Below are 19,418 nucleotides of genomic sequence, written 5' to 3'. Positions count from 1 at the left end.
AAATCTTTACGATAAATGACAAGTAAACACTTCAGCAAAACTCTATAAGCTTGCATGCATATTAAATTTGAGGTTTTTTCATGGGCCACATAGTGAATTCAATGTCTGTATCTCAAATTACGATTTAAGAAAAACTTTACTTTTTTCATAGGCCGCACTGTGATTTCAATGTTTGTATCTCAAATTATGCTACCCTCCATAAATAAAGTATTATTATTAATACTCTTTTTGTCGTTTTACCTTCGATGGAACAGATTTTCTACTATAACTGATGTACTCTTCCCGAATATCTTGTCTACTTAATGAAAGGTTGACATCTCTCAGTCATTTAAGTTATATAAAAATTAAAATATCTACAAAATAAAGAGACAACTAAATCCCAGTAGAAGCGACAGGAGGAAACATGACTAATGTCACTTTTATGAGTGCAGCTATGCTAAAATATGCACTTTATGTTACATTACTGCATGACGCGACATGCAAGATTCTACGAATTACCGCTTTTTCCCAAAACTCAATTAAATATTCATAAAATGATCTCCCCAAAGTTAGCTTGCTCGCACCAACAATGTGCAGTTATTCACTCGGGACTTTCTTAAATATCTCTTCACGCAATGAGTATCTAAAGGCAATATTTCTTTCTGAATAACTTGAATGCAGACAACGGCCACGCTATGAAAGAGGTTCAGGTACGGAATTTTAATTTCGTACAATGTCATAACATATATTAAAGACATATCAAACAATGACATGCACAAACTACAGAATGCATAAATATTTATTCGATTCACTCTCGTAATTGCTTTCTTAAACAGTAACCAAATTTATCACTTCTATGGTACTTTACTTTCTATTCAATATCCTACTTCACACGATTGTAAATAAACCGGACAATAGACCCCAATTTCTAACGTTGCCATGTTAGTTAGAGGGGTGGTTAATTGGATTTGGTTGGCGTTATCAAGAGGATGGTCTCCCTCGATATTACAGCGCTGTGGGAGTGGAACATAGAATTTCAACGGAGTAATGAGCAAGAAAATTGGGAAGAAATAATACCATACGAGCCCCCTTAGACAAGAAAAATAATAAATTTAATCAAAACAAATTAATAGCGGCAATTCCTATTCAATTTAATTTATGTTAATAGAATGCAATAGCAGTGTCTAATTTGAATTTATTTCATCGTAATAAAGAGTGGTGAAAAGAGCGCAATGTCCATGACTGGTTGTATCACCTTTCTTCCTTGACCGTATCAACGTCTTCCTGTTTCGTTGAACAATCCTATTTTCTACGCTTGACCCCTTCCTGAACGTCTAGTCCTTTATTCTGAACTCGTCACCCCTTTTTCAGACTTCCTTCTTCGGACGGTCCCGTCTATCTACAGAAAGATATTCCTTAAAGGACAATATTACCCCATGATCTCTGTACGTACCACTTTCTACATGTACATAAAATTCCCTCACTGATGTTACTCAGAAGCATAATAGCTATCCACACGACATAAATTCTGAACTAATCCGATAGAAGATCAACCTCGCTTCACAGCAACAGTCCAAAATTAGCACATTATCGGTATACCTAACGTTGCCATGTATCTCTTTACCTGCGCTACCAAATGCTCGATTACTATTGCACAAAATTCAAACCTTTCTAGCTCACAGCAATCCCTAACATATAAGATTATTTAAACATTACAAAATCAGATATAAATATGCGATTATCGTTAACTTACGATGATCAAAATCGTCCTAACAGACAAAGAAAATTATTTTATATAACCCTATGAAATCCTACACATATGAAAACTTGGATAGTATGCAATCGTCAATTCTGTCAATGAACTAGTAACTTTAAAATTAAAGATATAAAGATCATAACAACTCTAGCATGAACAGATTTCCATGAAATTGAATAAACGCTACATACTATGAATCCCACTCATATTACCACATTTGTAAAAAGCAAACAATCAAAAAGTTAAAAAATTTGTGGCCAATTAAAATTGTGTACCTTAATGCAGTTCTCTTTCAGAAATTGTGCGTCCTAGCACTAAACACCGTCTCTTCTTACAAGACAGTACCTGGTCCCCTTTTCTTGTTTAACTAAGAAAGCACATTTCTTTTTAGGCATCCTCAGCGCCAAGCTTTTTCTCTCGCAAGAAATTTAAAACTAAAGATTTTCCACTTAGAAGCCATCATCACTTCTTCCTAATGAAAACAAAAACAAACCCCACATAATTCAATATCGTGAAAAGCGTAAAACAACAACAGTCACTTGAGGAAGAGTCATACCGTAAGGTGTATACATTTATTGCTATAGATTGTTCTTTATTCAGTCTAATATCCTGCGTTAGAGGATGAGGAGTCAAAATTCCAAGTTTCGAAAATCGTCTGAGTGAAACCGAGAAGAATGGACAGCATCCTTTATCAATATGTGTTACAGCATCTTACATTCCTGGAAACCAGGGGGTGGGGTGCTGAACCGTAGATAGTCATCTGTAATTAAGAATGTCTGATTATACTATTACCCTAGTATGTTTGACTAAGGAGCCGTAAACTCAAGTTTCGAACTGAATAAGTGCTACAGACGAACTTTCTTTTCAAATTTCTTGGAAGTAACATATATATGTACCTGATACCACTGACAATTAAAAGATGTTGAACTAAGCTATTGTTTAGCCTGCACCCGGCAGCTTGTAGCCCCTTTTCGAGTTTAGAAAAGAAAGGCATCAAGGATATATAAAATGCATATAACTTGGACATTTCAACTCCTTTACCTTGACGCCATGAAAATCTATTTAAGGATGTGAAACATCAAATTTTTAAAATGTTTATTGCACTTCTGTCCCTTAAAAAGATATCTTCCAAGTTGTTAGACCCGGTTGAAAGTTAAGTAGGCATAATTAAAGAGTTACATTTGGGAGTAGTCGAATTCATTTGGGATTAGTCTATTTCATATGGGATTAGTCAAATTCATTTGATATTAGTCAATCTCATTTGGGATTAGCGTAATTCATTTCGGATTAGTCTAATTCACACATTAAAATTTGGTGTTGATCCTTCAAGGAATCGGGATTAGTGAAATTTATTTGGGATTACTCTAATTCATTTGGGATTCGAATAATTCTTTTGGGACTAGTCTAATTCATTTGGGATTAGTCTAATTCATTTCGGAATAGTCTAATTCACACATGAAAGTTTGGTGCTCGTACTCCAAAAGTCAATTTTGGAAGAAAGATGGAATTTTGTGTACATCAGTTCTGCTCAGCTTTCTTCTTAATGCGTACACTTATTCATAATGCTTCTATATGAGCTGAGCTTTCTATTCAATATTATACTAAATTTCGTTTTTTTTTTAGTTGAAGGATTCTATATTTATCAACGTATAAAGTCATACATCGCACATATATTGTGCTACGCTGGTATATGGTGACTTTTATGAGTAACATTTGCTCCTATACTGGACAAAAATGAAACTGATGGTATTCATGTTCTGACTTACTTGGTAACTGGGCTGTAAGTCTTAAACGTTATCAGTCTAAACTTCAAAGTCTTTTCATACAATTATGGTACCATATCCCTGCAACTTTAATCAGTGATTTACAGCAACAATACAACACCAGAGGAAGAGCTGGATGATCTCTTTGATGGATTCTGGTGGTGAAATGATATCTATATATAATTCAGCCTCCATAGTTTATTAAGGTAGACAAATTACATTTAGGGTTGCTATTTTCAAGATTATCAAAATTTTGAAACATAGTACTGGATTGCTGCTGCAGGTTAACAAGCAAGGGAACACAGAGACCAGTTTCGTCATCTCTAGTTGATGTAACGATTAAGCCCCAAGCCGTCAGAGAGATAAGCAGACTGTCAGTATGGTGCTGTAATGTGTGACTAATTGTTGATGCAAGGACTTTTATTTCTTCTCATTGAACACAAATTGATAATCATGTGTTTGTTGAGGGGCCTGCTTGGTTTAGGTTTTTCTCCTTTCTAGTTATTGGTGAACATAATTCATGCGATCTTGTTAAAGGCTTTCACTAGAACCAAGTCACTAAAATTTAACATTTTATGTGGTACATGTCTTTAACTATTTACTTATAAGTGAAGTTTGAACAAAAGTTGTTAATTTTCTGTGTATCGAATTAGTGACTAACAGTGATGATAGTGGAATGGGATAACACTACATATCGTGTTGATTTGTGACATTTGATTTGATTGACAATACCTAATGAGATTTGTTTGAAAGCTGCAATGGGTGAGCCCATTGTGCTAATTTGCATAGATAGAAGTCAGAAGTGTATCAACCCATTATGGGTAACGCAGAGATGCTAGATGCATGTAAAAGAACAAAAGTTCTATATTTCTGCCTTTAATGAGAATTTGTAAGCCATACGTATAATATTTTTGACAAGGATGTGAACATCGGCAGAATTTCTTTGAAGTCGGATTTTACTGCATATATGGAATGCAAAGCATGATCATTTTGGTTATCGCAATGGTGTTCAAATTTAATTCATTTTTAAAGCCGATATAGGAAGCTATTACCTATCAGCAAACTAAAGCCCAACAACGTTAAATTTCCGAACTCTTGGTTGACAGTTTTACTCTGTGAAGCACGCCAGCGTAACGATGAACACTAACGACACATGCGTTAGCTTCAACTCCTTTTAAACCCTACTGAATTTATTTTCGAATTGTAGCTACTGCAACCTCGTCTGACAATTTGAAAAAAGGGGAAATTTTTGGGCATGTGGAAATTTGAGTCCGGACTTGTAGAATTTCAGTCAGGGCTGGTGAGTTTATTTCAGTCACCAGCCCAGGACCTATCTATTAAATCATTTCTTTGAGCACTGAATTGGGATAACTATTTCACAATGCAACATTTGTTTAGAAGTGATTTCATAAGTAACAGCAGTGTCTGTCCAAATCTTTACAAACTAGTGGATCACAAAATAATGTTCACTTTCCATTATCCATGGACGAAATACATTTGCAATCTATTTAATTAGTTGTCTACAACATGTTCTGTAACAGTTGATAAAATGTCTTTTCCCCTTTTATTTGTCATCTATTGTACAGAGAGGGCATTACAAAGTTGTTGTTGTTTACTACCCATCTAATTTTCTTTAAAACGCCCCAACGGGTAGAAAAATGCAAAAGTAAATTCCAGAATCTACGTTTTGAGAACCTTGACAAGAATATGTTCCTAGCAAGCTCTGTAAAGTCCACCAGTACATGTACTTTACTTCTGTTGTTTTATCAATATTTTGATCCTTTAACAGTTCACATTCATAGCTATGTAACGATCTATCCCATCCATAATCACCTGTATAATGAGACCACTCTGCAATAGCAAACATCTGTTTTATTCGTATTCCTTATATGAATGAGCAAATTTGTGCTCTGTAATTAAACCACTTTTCACTCAACAATTCAATGGTTATAACTCAAGGTTCTACAGAACATAGCTTCTGCAATGATTGACATTTTTGGTCCTTTAGTAATGCTCATTATTTGCTGGTGCTTATTTTCAAGTGCTCTGTTTTTCAATTCTTCTGTAGATGTCCCAGTCAATGGACCTGTGTGGGCAGCAGTTTGAGAACCTGAATGTTCAGTCACAGGTGATGCACGACACCATGGGTAAGGCCTCTACATTAAGAACCCCACAACATGAAGTTCAAGGCTTGATGCAGCAGGTGGCCGATGAATCAGGGTAATATTGAACATTCCTCTTTACACATGTGGTTGAGTACATGTATGTCATATTTCATCTGAAGCTTGGTTAAATTAGATCTACAATTTAGCCTGCATTAGTCTTGTAAGTCAAAAACATCAGGTCTTATGCGGATATGGAATGACAACAGTTTAAACGTTTATGCCAACACAAATACAATGGTGAAATATCAATGAATAAATGCAGGTAACAAACCTGTTCCCACAAGACCAGCCGTCTTAATAGACTACATTTTTGTCCTGATTAACACTTTTATGTTTAAGTCATCCCAAGCATTGATGTTGAATCAGGTTTATGACGTACAGAACAAAAGTATGATGAAATCATGACATGTGAACTCAGGGGTTTCATTCTGAATTCATCCTTCTTGAAAATGTAAGAATGTATATAAAAAATAATTTAGACGCCTATATAGCAGACATCCTAAATTGCAATGGCTCTTGATTGACATTGTTTCTTGAAAATGAATGTGGAGGTCATGAATCTGTGAAATTATAATATGAAAACATTAAAATTAGGTATAACAAGTTGAGGCCAAAAAGAAAACATTGATATACCTAATTATTACATGCAGGGTTCATCAAATCCCACAGTGATCTGGAATATTCATTTTCGAAGTTTGAAAACTAAACGTTTCCAAGCCACTAATCTGGAACAAATACATTTTTTCCTTTTTTAAAAAAAGGCAGACAAGTAGTTTTTATGATTAATCAGTTTACCTTTATCTGGCCATTCATGTAGTCTAGGTGTACTTACTGTATGTTCGATTCAACTCCTGTCTATGTATACCTTACATCCTGTATCACACCTACTGCTGGTAATTGACAACTCTCACATGTTTTATTACTGCTTGACTACGTATTCATTTGGCTACTTAAAATAATAATAATAATAAGAATATTGAGGACTTTGTATAGCGCATAATCTTTAGAAGCTCTAAGCGCTTTATAACTTTAGACAACACCTATAAGATAAAACAAAAACATATAATGAGATGATTAAAAACACAAACACCATGAAATTAGAAAGCAGAAAAAAGACATGCTGATAATATTTAAGGTAGGAAACATTATTAGTTCTTTACATTGTTCTTGCAGTCAAAATAAGTGGGTTTTGAGAACACTCTTGAATGTGATGACTGTGTCTTTGCGTCTAAGTTCAGTGGGCAATTCATTCCACGTTACAGGGCCCTGGTATGTAAAAGAAGGCTGTCCATATGACTTTGTTTTCATAGTGGGAATAATGAGTATACGATTGTCAGAAGAGGAGCGTAAGTATCTTGCTGGTGTCTACACATGAGTGAGATCGGATAAGTATGTTCGACTAAAGTCCGTCAGTGAAACGTAGCACATATAACAAATGTTGTGTTTGATTCTGGATCGAATGGATAGCCAGTGTAAGGTACAGAGCAGCGGGGAGGTGTGCTCTGATCGTGGTACTTTAGGTGTGATCCGAGCAGCTGTGTTTTGAACTTTTTCAAGTTTTTGGAGTAGATATTGAGATGAACCACACAGAATTGAATTACAATAGTCCAGTCTTGAAAGTACTAATGAAAACACAAGTGTTTTAGTGGCATCAACTGAAGGATCTTTGCGAATTGAGCTGACGCGTCTCAGCTCAAGATATGTAGCCTTGCATATGTTCATGACATGTTGGTGCAATGTGAGAGTACTGTCCAGAGTAACACCTAGGTTTCGTACTGATTGTGTGAATGTTGGTGTTGCTGATATTTATTGTTTGAGGTAAAGGATGCGAATGAGAAAGTCTTTGTGTTGTAATCAGAAGGGCATCAGTTTTATAATCATTCATCTGCAGCTTGTTACATGTCATCCATGATTTCACATCAGAAATGCACATCTCTACACCTTGGATGGTAGCATCAACTTCAGTTGGGTGGCTAGATTTCTATAGTTGGGTGTCATCAGCGTACAATTGGTGAGACACTGGATGATGATCTATGGCCCTTGAGAGCGGCTGAGTGTATATAATGAAGAGAACAGGTCCAATAACAGACCCCTTTGGAACACCACAACATAGATCAACTGGGCTGGAGTGTATTCCATTTGTAGACACACTTTGTGTCCTGTTGACCAAGTAGGACTTGAACCACAGTAAGGCTGTATCATGAATACCAAATACATGCTGGAGACTGAAGTAATATATCATGGTCTAATTTGTCAAATGCTGCAGACAAATCAAGGAGGGTGAGGACTGTAATCTTTCCGCTATCCAAATCAAAGAGAATGTCATTAACTACTTTTAGAAGAGTAGTTTCAGTACTGTGGCAAGGGCGATATGCAGAATGTACATTGCTAAAAAGACTGTTTGAATTCAGATGAGATACAAGCTGGCATAAAACAAACTTTTCTAAGATTTTTTATATCAGTGGAAGATTGGAAACTGGGCGGCAGTTCTTTAAATCGTTATGGTCTTGTGTTGATTTCTTCACCAGAGGCTTTACAATGGCAATTTTCAAAAATGATGGGAATTCCCTTGATGAGAGAGAGGTATTAATAACATCAGTTAGTGAAGGCAATACTGGATCTTAAGCACTCAATCAACAGTGATGTTGGAATTGGATCAAGTTCAAATGACTTTGGTGCACTCTTCATCAGGATTGTACGTATGAAATCCATAGAGACAGGTTCAAATGCTGCTAATGGTTGCAGCTCAAATTCTGTATCCCAAATGTATGGTGACGATGAGTCAATTGAAATTGTGGTGTCAAGCTTATCTCTAATGGTTTATACTTTGTCACGGAAGAAATTTGCAAACATGTCGGAAAGTCGACTGGAGAGAAGGTAGCTGGAAGTGGTGTAGATTTGTTCCTTGACATTAGCTTCTTAGTATTCTTGAAGAGCTCTTTGCAGCTGGAGTTTTCCATGATCTTAGTAGTGTAGTGGGCTGATTTGGCTGCATGGACTATATTTGTGACATTCTTCTTAGTGGCTTCATAGATTTGCTCATGAATAGTGAGTCTGGTGGAAAGCCAAAGCCTTTCAGCTTTACGGCGATCTCTTTTAGCGGTGCGAGGCTGGTCCCTAATACTGCTATACCACGGAGAACACGATGAAACTGATACTCTGCACTTGGTGGCTACGGATCGTTTGTCGAGCAATGAACGCAGGCAGTTATCGAGTTGTTCTGCTTTAGGTGGTAAGCAAATTGTTAGGTTTCCTTGGATGTCATGCATTAGTTTGGTTCTATTTATCATACAGAGGTTTCTCTTAGTAGCAGATAAATGTGGACGGTTAGGGACTTATACGTCAAGATGGCATATAATGCAGAGGTGATCTAATGCAAGTTCATGGGATACCAGGGTGGACCGCAGAATGTTATCATCAGGTCTATGAAGAATCCAGTCTAAAATGTGACCATGTGTATGGCTGGGTTGGTTAACTCAGTGTTTGAGGTTGAAAACATTAATCCAATCTATGATTTTGATGTGTTTGGTTTTTCGGTACAGTCAAAGTGAATGTTGAAATCTCCAAGAATAATCAGGTTGCCACCTATCGAATTTCCATACTCCAGAGATTCGGAAACTGCCCCAAAAAGAGAGATTTAGTCAGCTTGTTTTGTCTACTAGGAGGAGGGCGGTAGAGGCAGAAAAAAAATGGATTGAACTTTGCTCCAGTGTGAGTGTGGTTTGGACTAGGTCAAATGATGTGTAGTCGAAATTGAATATTGTGGTGTGGTTAAGACGTTTGAACATGCAGTTCTTTGTGATGACAGCAATTCCACCTCCGAGAGATACGGGGGAACGACTTGATGGAGTAACCAGTGGGTGTTAGATCCGCACATTTGGGCTCATCGCATGATGTTTTTAGCCATGTTTCTGTCAAGGAAAAGACGTCAATAATATGGTCGTTGATAAAATTAACTTTTTCTGTGCGCTTGTCCGGTGATCCTACTGAATGGGCATTGAATAATGCAATATGCAGAGGTATCTCTTGGATAGCTGACACGAAGGTTGACGAATTAATATGGATTTGAATAAGGCTATCTAAATTAACGGTCGAATTTTTAAATTGTCGAGCTGGATAGGGCATAAGGGAGATAACTGGAATTCTTCTTCCTGTTCTACGCCGGCCATCTTTGAAACAACGTTTCTTTTATCACTTTTTACATTTAGCTAATGATGAATGTAGTCCTAGTTGGTTTAGTCTAGAGCACAATGTAGTGTGGTCATTTAAAGCAATTAATGAGGGTCCGTCATAGCATAAACGGGTTGACTGGCGAGTATCACGTAATGGCGGTTTGTTCAAATGGAAGTTGTAGAAGTGGAGCAAAACAGCTGAGAAAAAGTCTAATTGTTCTCGTTTCCAAAACAAGGAGAGGAAGAAACACATACGAACTGAACAGCCAATACATAATGAACACAAAAACGTAGACGAAGAGAGGCAACAAGCACAAATATCATGAAAAAGGCACAAAAAACGGAACAGCTGCATCAAGCCGGTTAAGCGATAGCTGCCATCTTATTTTTTCAAAACACATCGATCAAAACAAAGCCATTATGATTAAATTAGCAGTGTTATCAGCAGTTATGTTGTAATGTGTTTACTCAAATAATGAACGTTTCACTCTGATTTTAATTCACTGAGTCAGTTAAATTAAATTAATGAAAGGTACTTTGCTGAGTGTCAGTTTCCTTTATGAATTGACTAAATTATCGTAGTGATTGTTTAATTTTAATTGATTATCAAGTGAATTAACTTAAGTGTGCAATATTGTGCTTGAAGTGTAACAATCGTACTAATTAATGTACTATCTCTTTTCATATTTAAAAGACAAAGATATATTATGACCACTTTGGAAGTCGTTATTAAGCAAGCTTTGTTGATGAAATGGAGTTTGCTTAATTTATTTCGCAAGGAAGATAATGAGGAAGATTCTGCGAAGGTTAATTTATATGAAAGTGAAAGAATAAAGAGACGAAATCCAGAATATTTTGCACCTAACAGTGTCAAATACGACACTACTAAGAGATATGCATTTTCAGCTGCATAGGAGTGACTGTTACCCCAGGCTTGATTTTATACGACTTGGAAGGAAATATGTTTTGCACTTATTGCAAACAATATCCCTCAGAGATAGAAGATGGAAATTCAGTCATTATATTTTTTTAGTGGAAGTGAGAGATTCGTGTATTTTAAACCAGACAAATGGATCAGAGCTTAAGGAGCTCAGATCAGACACGGTCATCATCTGTTGGCTTAGTGCTGGTCCAGGTGGAAGACATGTACTTGGACATTTTTTCATATCCAGCGGCTGAAACAAACATACCTCTGTTGCCAAATGTATAAGACCAATCAGTGATTTTAAAAGTTAAATTGACAAAGAAGTGATTATGTCGTAAGCTATTTTCTATTTTGCTTGTTCTTACAACGGATTATAGTGCATCTTTCTGAACAAGGCTTTGTAAGTGAAAAGTAAGTGAGGAAAAGTAAATGTTCTGAAAAGATTGTCCTGGACAAGTTGATGAAAACAATTTTGACAAACCCTAATATATATCAAAAGTTTTCTTCAGAGTCTGCTGCTGTTTGATTTTATTGTCCTTGAGTGATGAATTGGCTTCCTCTGAAACCAATTATTTATAAAATAATATGTTTCTTTCAGAAAACCGTACTATTAGGTATGGAATAATTTCGAACATGTATGCTTGTCGCTCTGAAAATCTGTTTGTCCAGCAGATTATTCTGGTTACCTGGTCAACTACAGCAGTTACCCTCAAGATTAAGTTTCTTTTGGTAATTAATGTTTTTCCAAATTGTTCACAGAATATATTGCTACAAAACAGGGTAAAAGAGATGTGAAAGCATGTCTGCTGAAGTTATCAAAACCTTATAATTAAATGTTTGCCTGAATTGCGATAGACATTGTGCCTGACCTTGACATCATGGGGTTTGTGTTGCATTGTGTCAGCACAATTGGGTAAAACATAATTGCCAAACAATCTTAATCAGCAACACTTCTGTTGATTGTCTGGGAAAGAAACATTTAGATATAATGAAAAATGAGAACTCCCATGACTGATGTGCTGGATAGATCGGACATGTATGGCACATACAGTGATTTTAGGATCTCTGATGTCTGGCAAATACAGTGATTTTAGGATCTCTGATGTCTGGCAAATACAGGGGTTTTAGGATCTTCGATGTCTGGCACATACAGGGATTTTAGGGTCCCTGATGTCTGGCAAATACAGGGGTTTTAGGATCTTTGATGTCTGGCACATACAGGGATTTTAGCACACTTAAGTTAATTCACTTGATAATCAATTAAAATTAAACAATCACTACGATAATTTAGTCAATTCATAAAGGAAACTGACACTCAGCAAAGTACCTTTCATTAATTTAATTTAACTGACTCAGTGAATTAAAATCAGAGTGAAACGTTCATTATTTGAGTAAACACATTACAACATAACTGCTTATAACACTGCTAATTTAATCATAATGGCTTTGTTTTGATCGATGTGTTTTGAAAAAATAAGATGGCAGCTATCGCTTAACCGGCTTGATGCAGTTGTTCCGTTTTTTGTGCCTTTTTCATGATATTTGTGCTTGTTGCCTCTCTTCGTCTACGTTTTTGTGTTCATTATGTATTGGCTTTTCAGTTCGTATGTGTTTCTTCCTCTCCTTGTTTTGGAAACGAGAACAATTAGACTTTTTCTCGGCTGTTTTGCTCCACTTCTACAACTTCCATTTGAACAAACCGCCATCACGTGATACTCGCCAGTCAACCAGATTATGCTATGACGGACCCTCATTAATTGCTTTAAATGACCACACTACATTGTGCTCTAGACTAAAGCAACTGGGACTACATTCATCATTAGCTAAATGTAAAAGTGATAAAAGAAACGTTGTTTCAAAGCTGGCCGGCGTAGAACAGGAAGAAGAATTCCAGTTATCTCCCTTATGCCCTTTCCGGCTCGACAATTTAAAAATTCGACCGTTAATTTAGATAGCCTTATTCAAATCCGTATTAATTAGTCAACCTTCGTGGCAACTATCCAAGAGATACCTCTGCATATTGTATTATGCCCAATCCGTAGGATCACCGGACAAGCGCACAGAAAAAGTTAATTTTATCAACGACCATATTATTGACGTCTTTTCCTTGACAGAAACATGGCTAAAAACATCATGCGATGAGCCCAAATGTGCGGATCTAACACCCACTGGTTACTCCATCAAGTCGTTCCCCCGTATCTCTCGGAGGTGGAATTGCTGTCATCACAAAGAACTGCATGTTCAAACGTCTTAACCACACCACAATATTCAATTTCGACTACACATCATTTGAAGTAGTCCAAACCACACTCACACTGGAGCAAAGGTCAATCCATTTTTTGCTGCCTCTACCGCCCTCCTTCTAGTAGACAAAACAAGCTGACTAAATCTCTCTTTTTGGGGCAGTTTCCGAATCTCTGGAGTATGGAAATTCGATAGGTGGCAACCTGATTATTCTTGGAGATTTCAACATTCACTTTGACTGTACCGAAAAACCAAACACATCAAAAATCATAGATTGGATTAATGTTTTCAACCTCAAACACTGAGTTAACCAACCCAGCCATACACATGGTCACATTTTAGACTGGATTCTTCATAGACCTGATGATAACATTCTGCGGTCCACCCTGGTATCCCATGAACTTGCATCAGATCACCTCTGCATTATATGCCATCTTGACGTATAAGTCCCTAACCGTCCACATTTATCTGCTACTAAGAGAAACCTCTGTATGATAAATAGAACCAAACTAATGCATGACATCCAAGGAAACCTAACAATTTGCTTACCACCTAAAGCAGAACAACTCGATAACTGCCTGCGTTCATTACTCGACAAACAATCCATAGCTACCAAGTGCAGAGTATCAGTTTCATCGTGTTCTCCGTGGTATAGCAGTGTTAGGGACCAGCTTCGCACTGCTAAAAGAGATCGCCGTAATGCTGAAAGGCTTTGACTTTCCACCAGACTCACTATTCATGAGCAAATCTATGAAGCCACTAAAAAGAATGTCACAAATATAGTTCATGCAGCCAAATCAGCCCACTACACTACTAAGATCATGGAAAGCTCCAGCTGCAAAGAGCTCTTCAAGAATACTAAGAAGCTAATGTCAAGGAACAAATCTACACCACTTCCAGCTACCTTCTCTCCAGTCGACTTTCCGACATGTTTGCAAATTTCTTCCGTGACAAAGTATAAACCATTAGAGATAAGCTTGACACCACAATTTCAATTGACTCATCGTCACCATACATTTGGGATACAGAATTTGAGCGGCAACCATTAGCAGCATTTGAACCTGTCTCTACGTATTTCGTACGTACAATCCTGATGAAGAGTGCACCAAAGTCATTTGAACTTGATCCAATTCTAACATCACTGCTGACTGAGTGCTTAAGATCCAGTATTGCCTTAACTAACTAATGTTATTAATACCTCTCTCTCATCAAGGGAATTCCCATCATTTTTGAAAATTGCCATTGTAAAGCCTCTGGTGAAGAAATCAACACAAGACCATAACGATTTAAAGAACTACCGCCCAGTTTCCAATCTTCCACTGATATAAAAAAATCTTAGAAAAGTTTGTTTTATCCCAGCTTGTATCTCATCTGAATTCAAACAGTCTTTTTAGCAATGTAAATTCTGCATATCGCCCTTGCCACAGTACTAAAACTACTCTTCTAAATGTAGTTAATGACATTCTCTTTGCTTTGCAAATTAGACCATGATATATTACTTCACAGTCTCCAGCATGTATTTGGTATTCAGCCTTACTGTGGTTCAAGTCCTACTTGGTCAACAGGACACAAAGTGTGTCTGCAAATGGAATACAATCCAGCCCAGTTGATATATGTTGTGGTGTTCCAAAGGAGTCTGTTATTGGACCTGTTCTCTTCATTATATACACTCAACCGCTCTCAAGGGCCATAGATCATCATCCAGTGTCTCACCAATTGTACGCTGATGACACCCAACTATAGAAATCTAGCCACCCAACTGAAGTTGATGCTACCATCCAAGGTATAGAGATGTGCATTTCTGATGTGAAATCATGGATGACATGTAACAAGCTGCAGATGAATGATTATAAAACTGAGGCCCTTCTGATTACAACACAAAGACTTTCTCTTTCACATCCTTTACCTCAAACAATAAATATCAGCAACACCAACATTCACACAATCAGTACGAAACCTAGGTGTTACTCTGGACAGTACTCTCGCATTGCACCAACATGTCATGAACATATGCAAGGCTACATATCTTGAGCTGAGACGCATCAGCTCAATTCGCAAAGATCCTTCAGTTGATGCCACTAATACACTTGTGTTTTCATTAGTACTTTCAAGACTGGACTATTGTAACTCAATTCTGTGTGGTTCATCTCAATATCTACTCCAAAAACTTGAAAAAGTTCAAAACACAGCTGCTCGGATCACACCTAAAGTACCACGATCAGAGCACACCTCCCCGCTGCTCTGTACCTTACACTGGCTATCCATTCGATCCAGAATCAAACACAACATTGGTTATATGTGCTACGTGTCACTGACGGACTCTAGTCGAACATACTTATCCGACCTCACCCATGTGTAGACACCAGCAAGATACTTACGCTCCTCTTCTGACAATCGTATACTCATTATTCCCACTATGAAAACAAAGTCATATGGACAGCCTTCTTTTACATACCAGGGCCCAGCAACGTGGAATGAATTGCCCACTGAACTTAGACGCAAAGACACAGTGACCACATTCAAGAGTGTTCTCAGAACCCACTTATTTTGATTGCAAGAACAAATGTAAAGAACTAATAATGTTTCCTACCTTAAATATTATCAGCATGTTTTTTTCTGCTTTCTAATTTCATGGTGTTTGTGTTTTTAATCATCTCATTATATGTTTTTTTTTATCTTATAGGTGTTGTCTAAAGTTGTAAAGCGCTTAGAGCTTCTAAAGATTATGCGCTATACAAAGTCCTCATTATTCTTCTTATTATTATTATTTTAAGTAGCCAAATGAATACGTAGTCAAGCAGTAATAAAACATGTGAGAGTTGTCAATTACCAGCAGTAGGTGTGATACAGGATGTAAGGTATACATAGACAGGAGTTGAATCGAACATACAGTAAGTACACCTAGACTACATGAATGGCCAGATAAAGGCAAACTGATTAATCATAAAAAACTACTTGTCTGCCTTTTTTAAAAAAATAAAAAATGTATTTGTTCCAGATTAGTGGCGTGGAAACGTTTAGTTTTCAAACTTCGAAAATGAATATTCCAGAACACTGTGGGATTTGATGAACCCTGCATGTAATAATTAGGTATATCAATGTTTTCTTTTTGGCCTCAACTTGTTATACCTAATTTTAATGTTTTCATATTATAATTTCACAGATATATAACCTCCACTTTCTTCGGAATGAATTACACTATTTTAAGAAGATTTTGTGATTAATCATATATATTTATATTTTCCAGTGGGGTGTTTTTTCTCTCATCTTTTTGTCTTGTTATTTTTTATTATCTAAGCTAATTGTTAATTAACATAAAATCAGCATGTTGCATGATATGATGTCTGATTATTAAGCTTTAAGACATGCCCAAGTTATATAAACAAAACATTTTGTCCAGACCCATGGATAAAAGCAAAGGATAATATTGAAATAATTTTGAAGATAGCCAAAACTGTTCTTCATATCCTTTTGTTACCATACATAATCACCCGTTTATCCAGTCCAATTGGAAACTGCCATTGCATACGTTTCAGTGAATCAGGGTCTGTATTTGTTCCATAAGTTAGTCCTAACAACCCAGATCTGACTGCATACGTTTCAGTGAATTAGGTTCTGTATTTGTTCCATAAGTTAGTCCTAACAACTGCATATACTCAGATCTGACTGTGCATTATGTGATTGCCATTAGACATGCATTTCAAGCAGGTATACACAGTAAGCAATAAACTGCCTTAAACATTGCGAAAGCCCGTCATACACAAACACTTTGAGAACCTTTCATATCAAACATTGCGAGGATCTTTAATAATCAACACTTCGAGGAGCATTCATATCCAGACACCCAAGCACCGTGAGGACCCTTCATACCCAAACATTGTGAGGACCCTTCATACCTAAATATAATGAATGCTCTTCTTTCCAGATTTATGCACAAGTGAACCCATATTAAGTAACAATGTTTCTAGGGGGATGTTGTTTTGTTTACCTGTATTGGCTATATAAACCTCACTCATTAATCCATCTTTTCATTGTTTATCTTTTTCTCACATATAGGTTGGAGTTGAACATGGATCAACCCTCATCCCAGACTTCTACAGTTGGAACAACTACATCACAAGCCTCACAGGAACAGGTAAGATTATTGAATACAGAATACTTAGATGCATTTGCATCTTGATTAATTTTACATACTGCAAAATCTTTACGATAAATGACAAGTAAACACTTCAGCAAAACTCTATAAGCTTGCATGCATATTAAATTTGAGGTTTTTTCATGGGCCACATTGTGAATTCAATGTTTGTATCTCAAATTACGATTTAAGAAAAACTTTACTTTTTTCATAGGCCGCACTGTGATTTCAATGTTTGTATCTCAAATTATGCTACCCTCCATAAATAAACTATTATTATTAATCTTCTTTTTGTCGTTTTACCTTCGATGGAACAGGTTTTCTACTATAACTGATGTACTCTTCCCGAATATCTTGTCTACTTAATGAAAGGTTGACATCTCTCAGTCATTTAAGTTATAGAAAAATTAAATTATCTGCAAAATAAGACAACAACTAAATCCCAGTAGAAGAAACCAGAGAAAACGTGACTCTCGTCAATTTCATGAGTGCAGCTATGTTCAAATAGGCACTTCATGTTACATCACTGCATGAACCCACATGCAAGATTCTATTAATTACCACCTTTCCAAAAACTCAATTAAATATTCATTAAATGATCTTTATCTATATACGGCACATATTAAAAAAAGATTTAAATCATTTTTAGAATATTTCGCTGAATATTAGATGGATCAATTGCATATTTAGATCCATGTCTCTACTTTCACTGTTGGTAGTTATTTTTTCTATCCATTTACCAGTTTTGATACAGAAGAAAGAAGAGTGGAGTGTTTACGTATAAATCATGCTCTCCCTACCAGTTATCACTACTAATGTACACATATATCCGACTGAAAATTAATGAAACACTTAGTCATACCTTGCAGAAACAGTTTAAGCCTAATGGTAATGAGAATAGGCCTATTTGATGATATTTATAGTCTGTAATAAGTGAATAGTTCTAAATTATTAACTGAAAAGACTCATATTGATATTGCAGTTTTTTGCCCTGTAGAGTTATTGCATTGCAATTGTCCTGTTCCAAAATGCAATGAGTATTACATATTTCATATACACTGGGCCATGTTTTACACTTCACATGGCAAATATCAGAATTCCATGTAATGGGGGAAGCCATATTAGTCTTCTTTCAATCAACCTGGTCCTATGACTGACAGTCACATTACACGCATATAGTTTATTTACCATGGACCCATTATGAGAAAACCAAGCAAGTGTTTTGAGATTTAAACTCAAAATTCATTAATTAATAAAGTCTATAAAACTGAATTGTCAATTGTGGTAGCATATGTAGGTCACAAAAAGTGACAGGAGCAAAGAATAAGAAAATATTCTAGACTATTCATTTTAAACAGCAGAATCAGAGTGCACCAAGAACGCAAAGCGGCAGTTATTGTAATGGTTCTGGTGATCTTGACCAGGTGGTTCATCTTCACCCACCAGATGCTCATGGACATATCGCCCTTGCAAGTTCAAATGCTCTCCAGCACAGGCAAGCTAAGTATCAAGACTTGAACCTGGAATCAACTCGACTTGCTACATACAGTTCCTGGCCTTCCCAACTTAACCAGAAACCACAGGTACTGGCTAAAGCAGGATTTTTCTACATGGGTACGTGGTCAAATGTAACACAGATGTGTTACAGAGATATTAATAGTATTGAAGGATTAATAGGGTTGTCATAGTGTTAATAATACAGAATGCTCTTTTACTTTGTAAGTGGCACAGTGATCGGGACAAATTTTCTCAGATTCTTATCCCTGGGACGAGTGAGTTGCAAGTCACTCATCCCTATCCTCATTATAGTCTGGATGGATATACTTCATTATTTATGCCTTTTCTGAAGAATCATGGGTACCTATCTAAAGCAAAATATATATTAACTTGGGTACCTAGCTAACGCAAAATATATACTAACTTGGGTACATACCTAATGCAAACTTTATACTAACTTGGGAAAAAGTCATAAAAAAATATCATGTTCTACTCCATAGCTTCCTACATATAGGTAAAGATAAAAAATAGACAAGGCCTGTAACTGTAAAATTGTAACTGTAAAAATGGCCACTGTTAGTGATACTCGCATTAACAGTGACACAGTGTAGTGAACTGGTTGTTATAATTTACCTTTTCAGTGAGTTATCACACATATTTACAGCTTTCGTACATGAGAAGTTAAGATAAAATGTCAGTATTTTATGATTCTCATCTTGGTAGACATTGTTATGCCTGCCTTTAGATCACCAATATTTTCATTGTTACGCCATTGTTAAGTA

General features: G+C 36.4%; 1 protein-coding gene across 5 annotated transcripts in view; it reads left to right on the top strand.

The window, feature by feature from the left end:
* The window catches only part of LOC149796914 (uncharacterized), a 73,121-nt gene that overhangs the window by 41,810 nt on the left and 11,893 nt on the right, over positions 1–19,418 (top strand). For 2 of the 5 annotated variants that reach the window (XM_089960301.1, XM_089960298.1), the window contains exons 8-10: positions 5,567–5,718; positions 17,061–17,139; positions 18,498–18,753. In XM_089960301.1, coding sequence (XP_089816427.1) covers positions 5,567–5,718; positions 17,061–17,139; positions 18,498–18,753 — 487 coding nt within the window. The remainder of the gene's footprint in view (positions 1–5,566; positions 5,719–17,060; positions 17,140–18,497; positions 18,754–19,418) is intronic. The other 3 variants (XM_089960300.1, XM_089960299.1, XM_089960302.1) reach the window with 3 other exon arrangements.

Source organism: Sinohyriopsis cumingii, chromosome 6, assembly GCF_028554795.1.
Source record: "Sinohyriopsis cumingii isolate HCF-2022 chromosome 6, ASM2855479v2, whole genome shotgun sequence".
In the NCBI taxonomy this organism is placed as follows: domain Eukaryota; kingdom Metazoa; phylum Mollusca; class Bivalvia; order Unionida; family Unionidae; genus Sinohyriopsis; species Sinohyriopsis cumingii.
The sequence above is the reverse complement of the archived record's forward strand: the minus strand, read 5'-3'. Positions and strand labels throughout refer to the sequence as shown.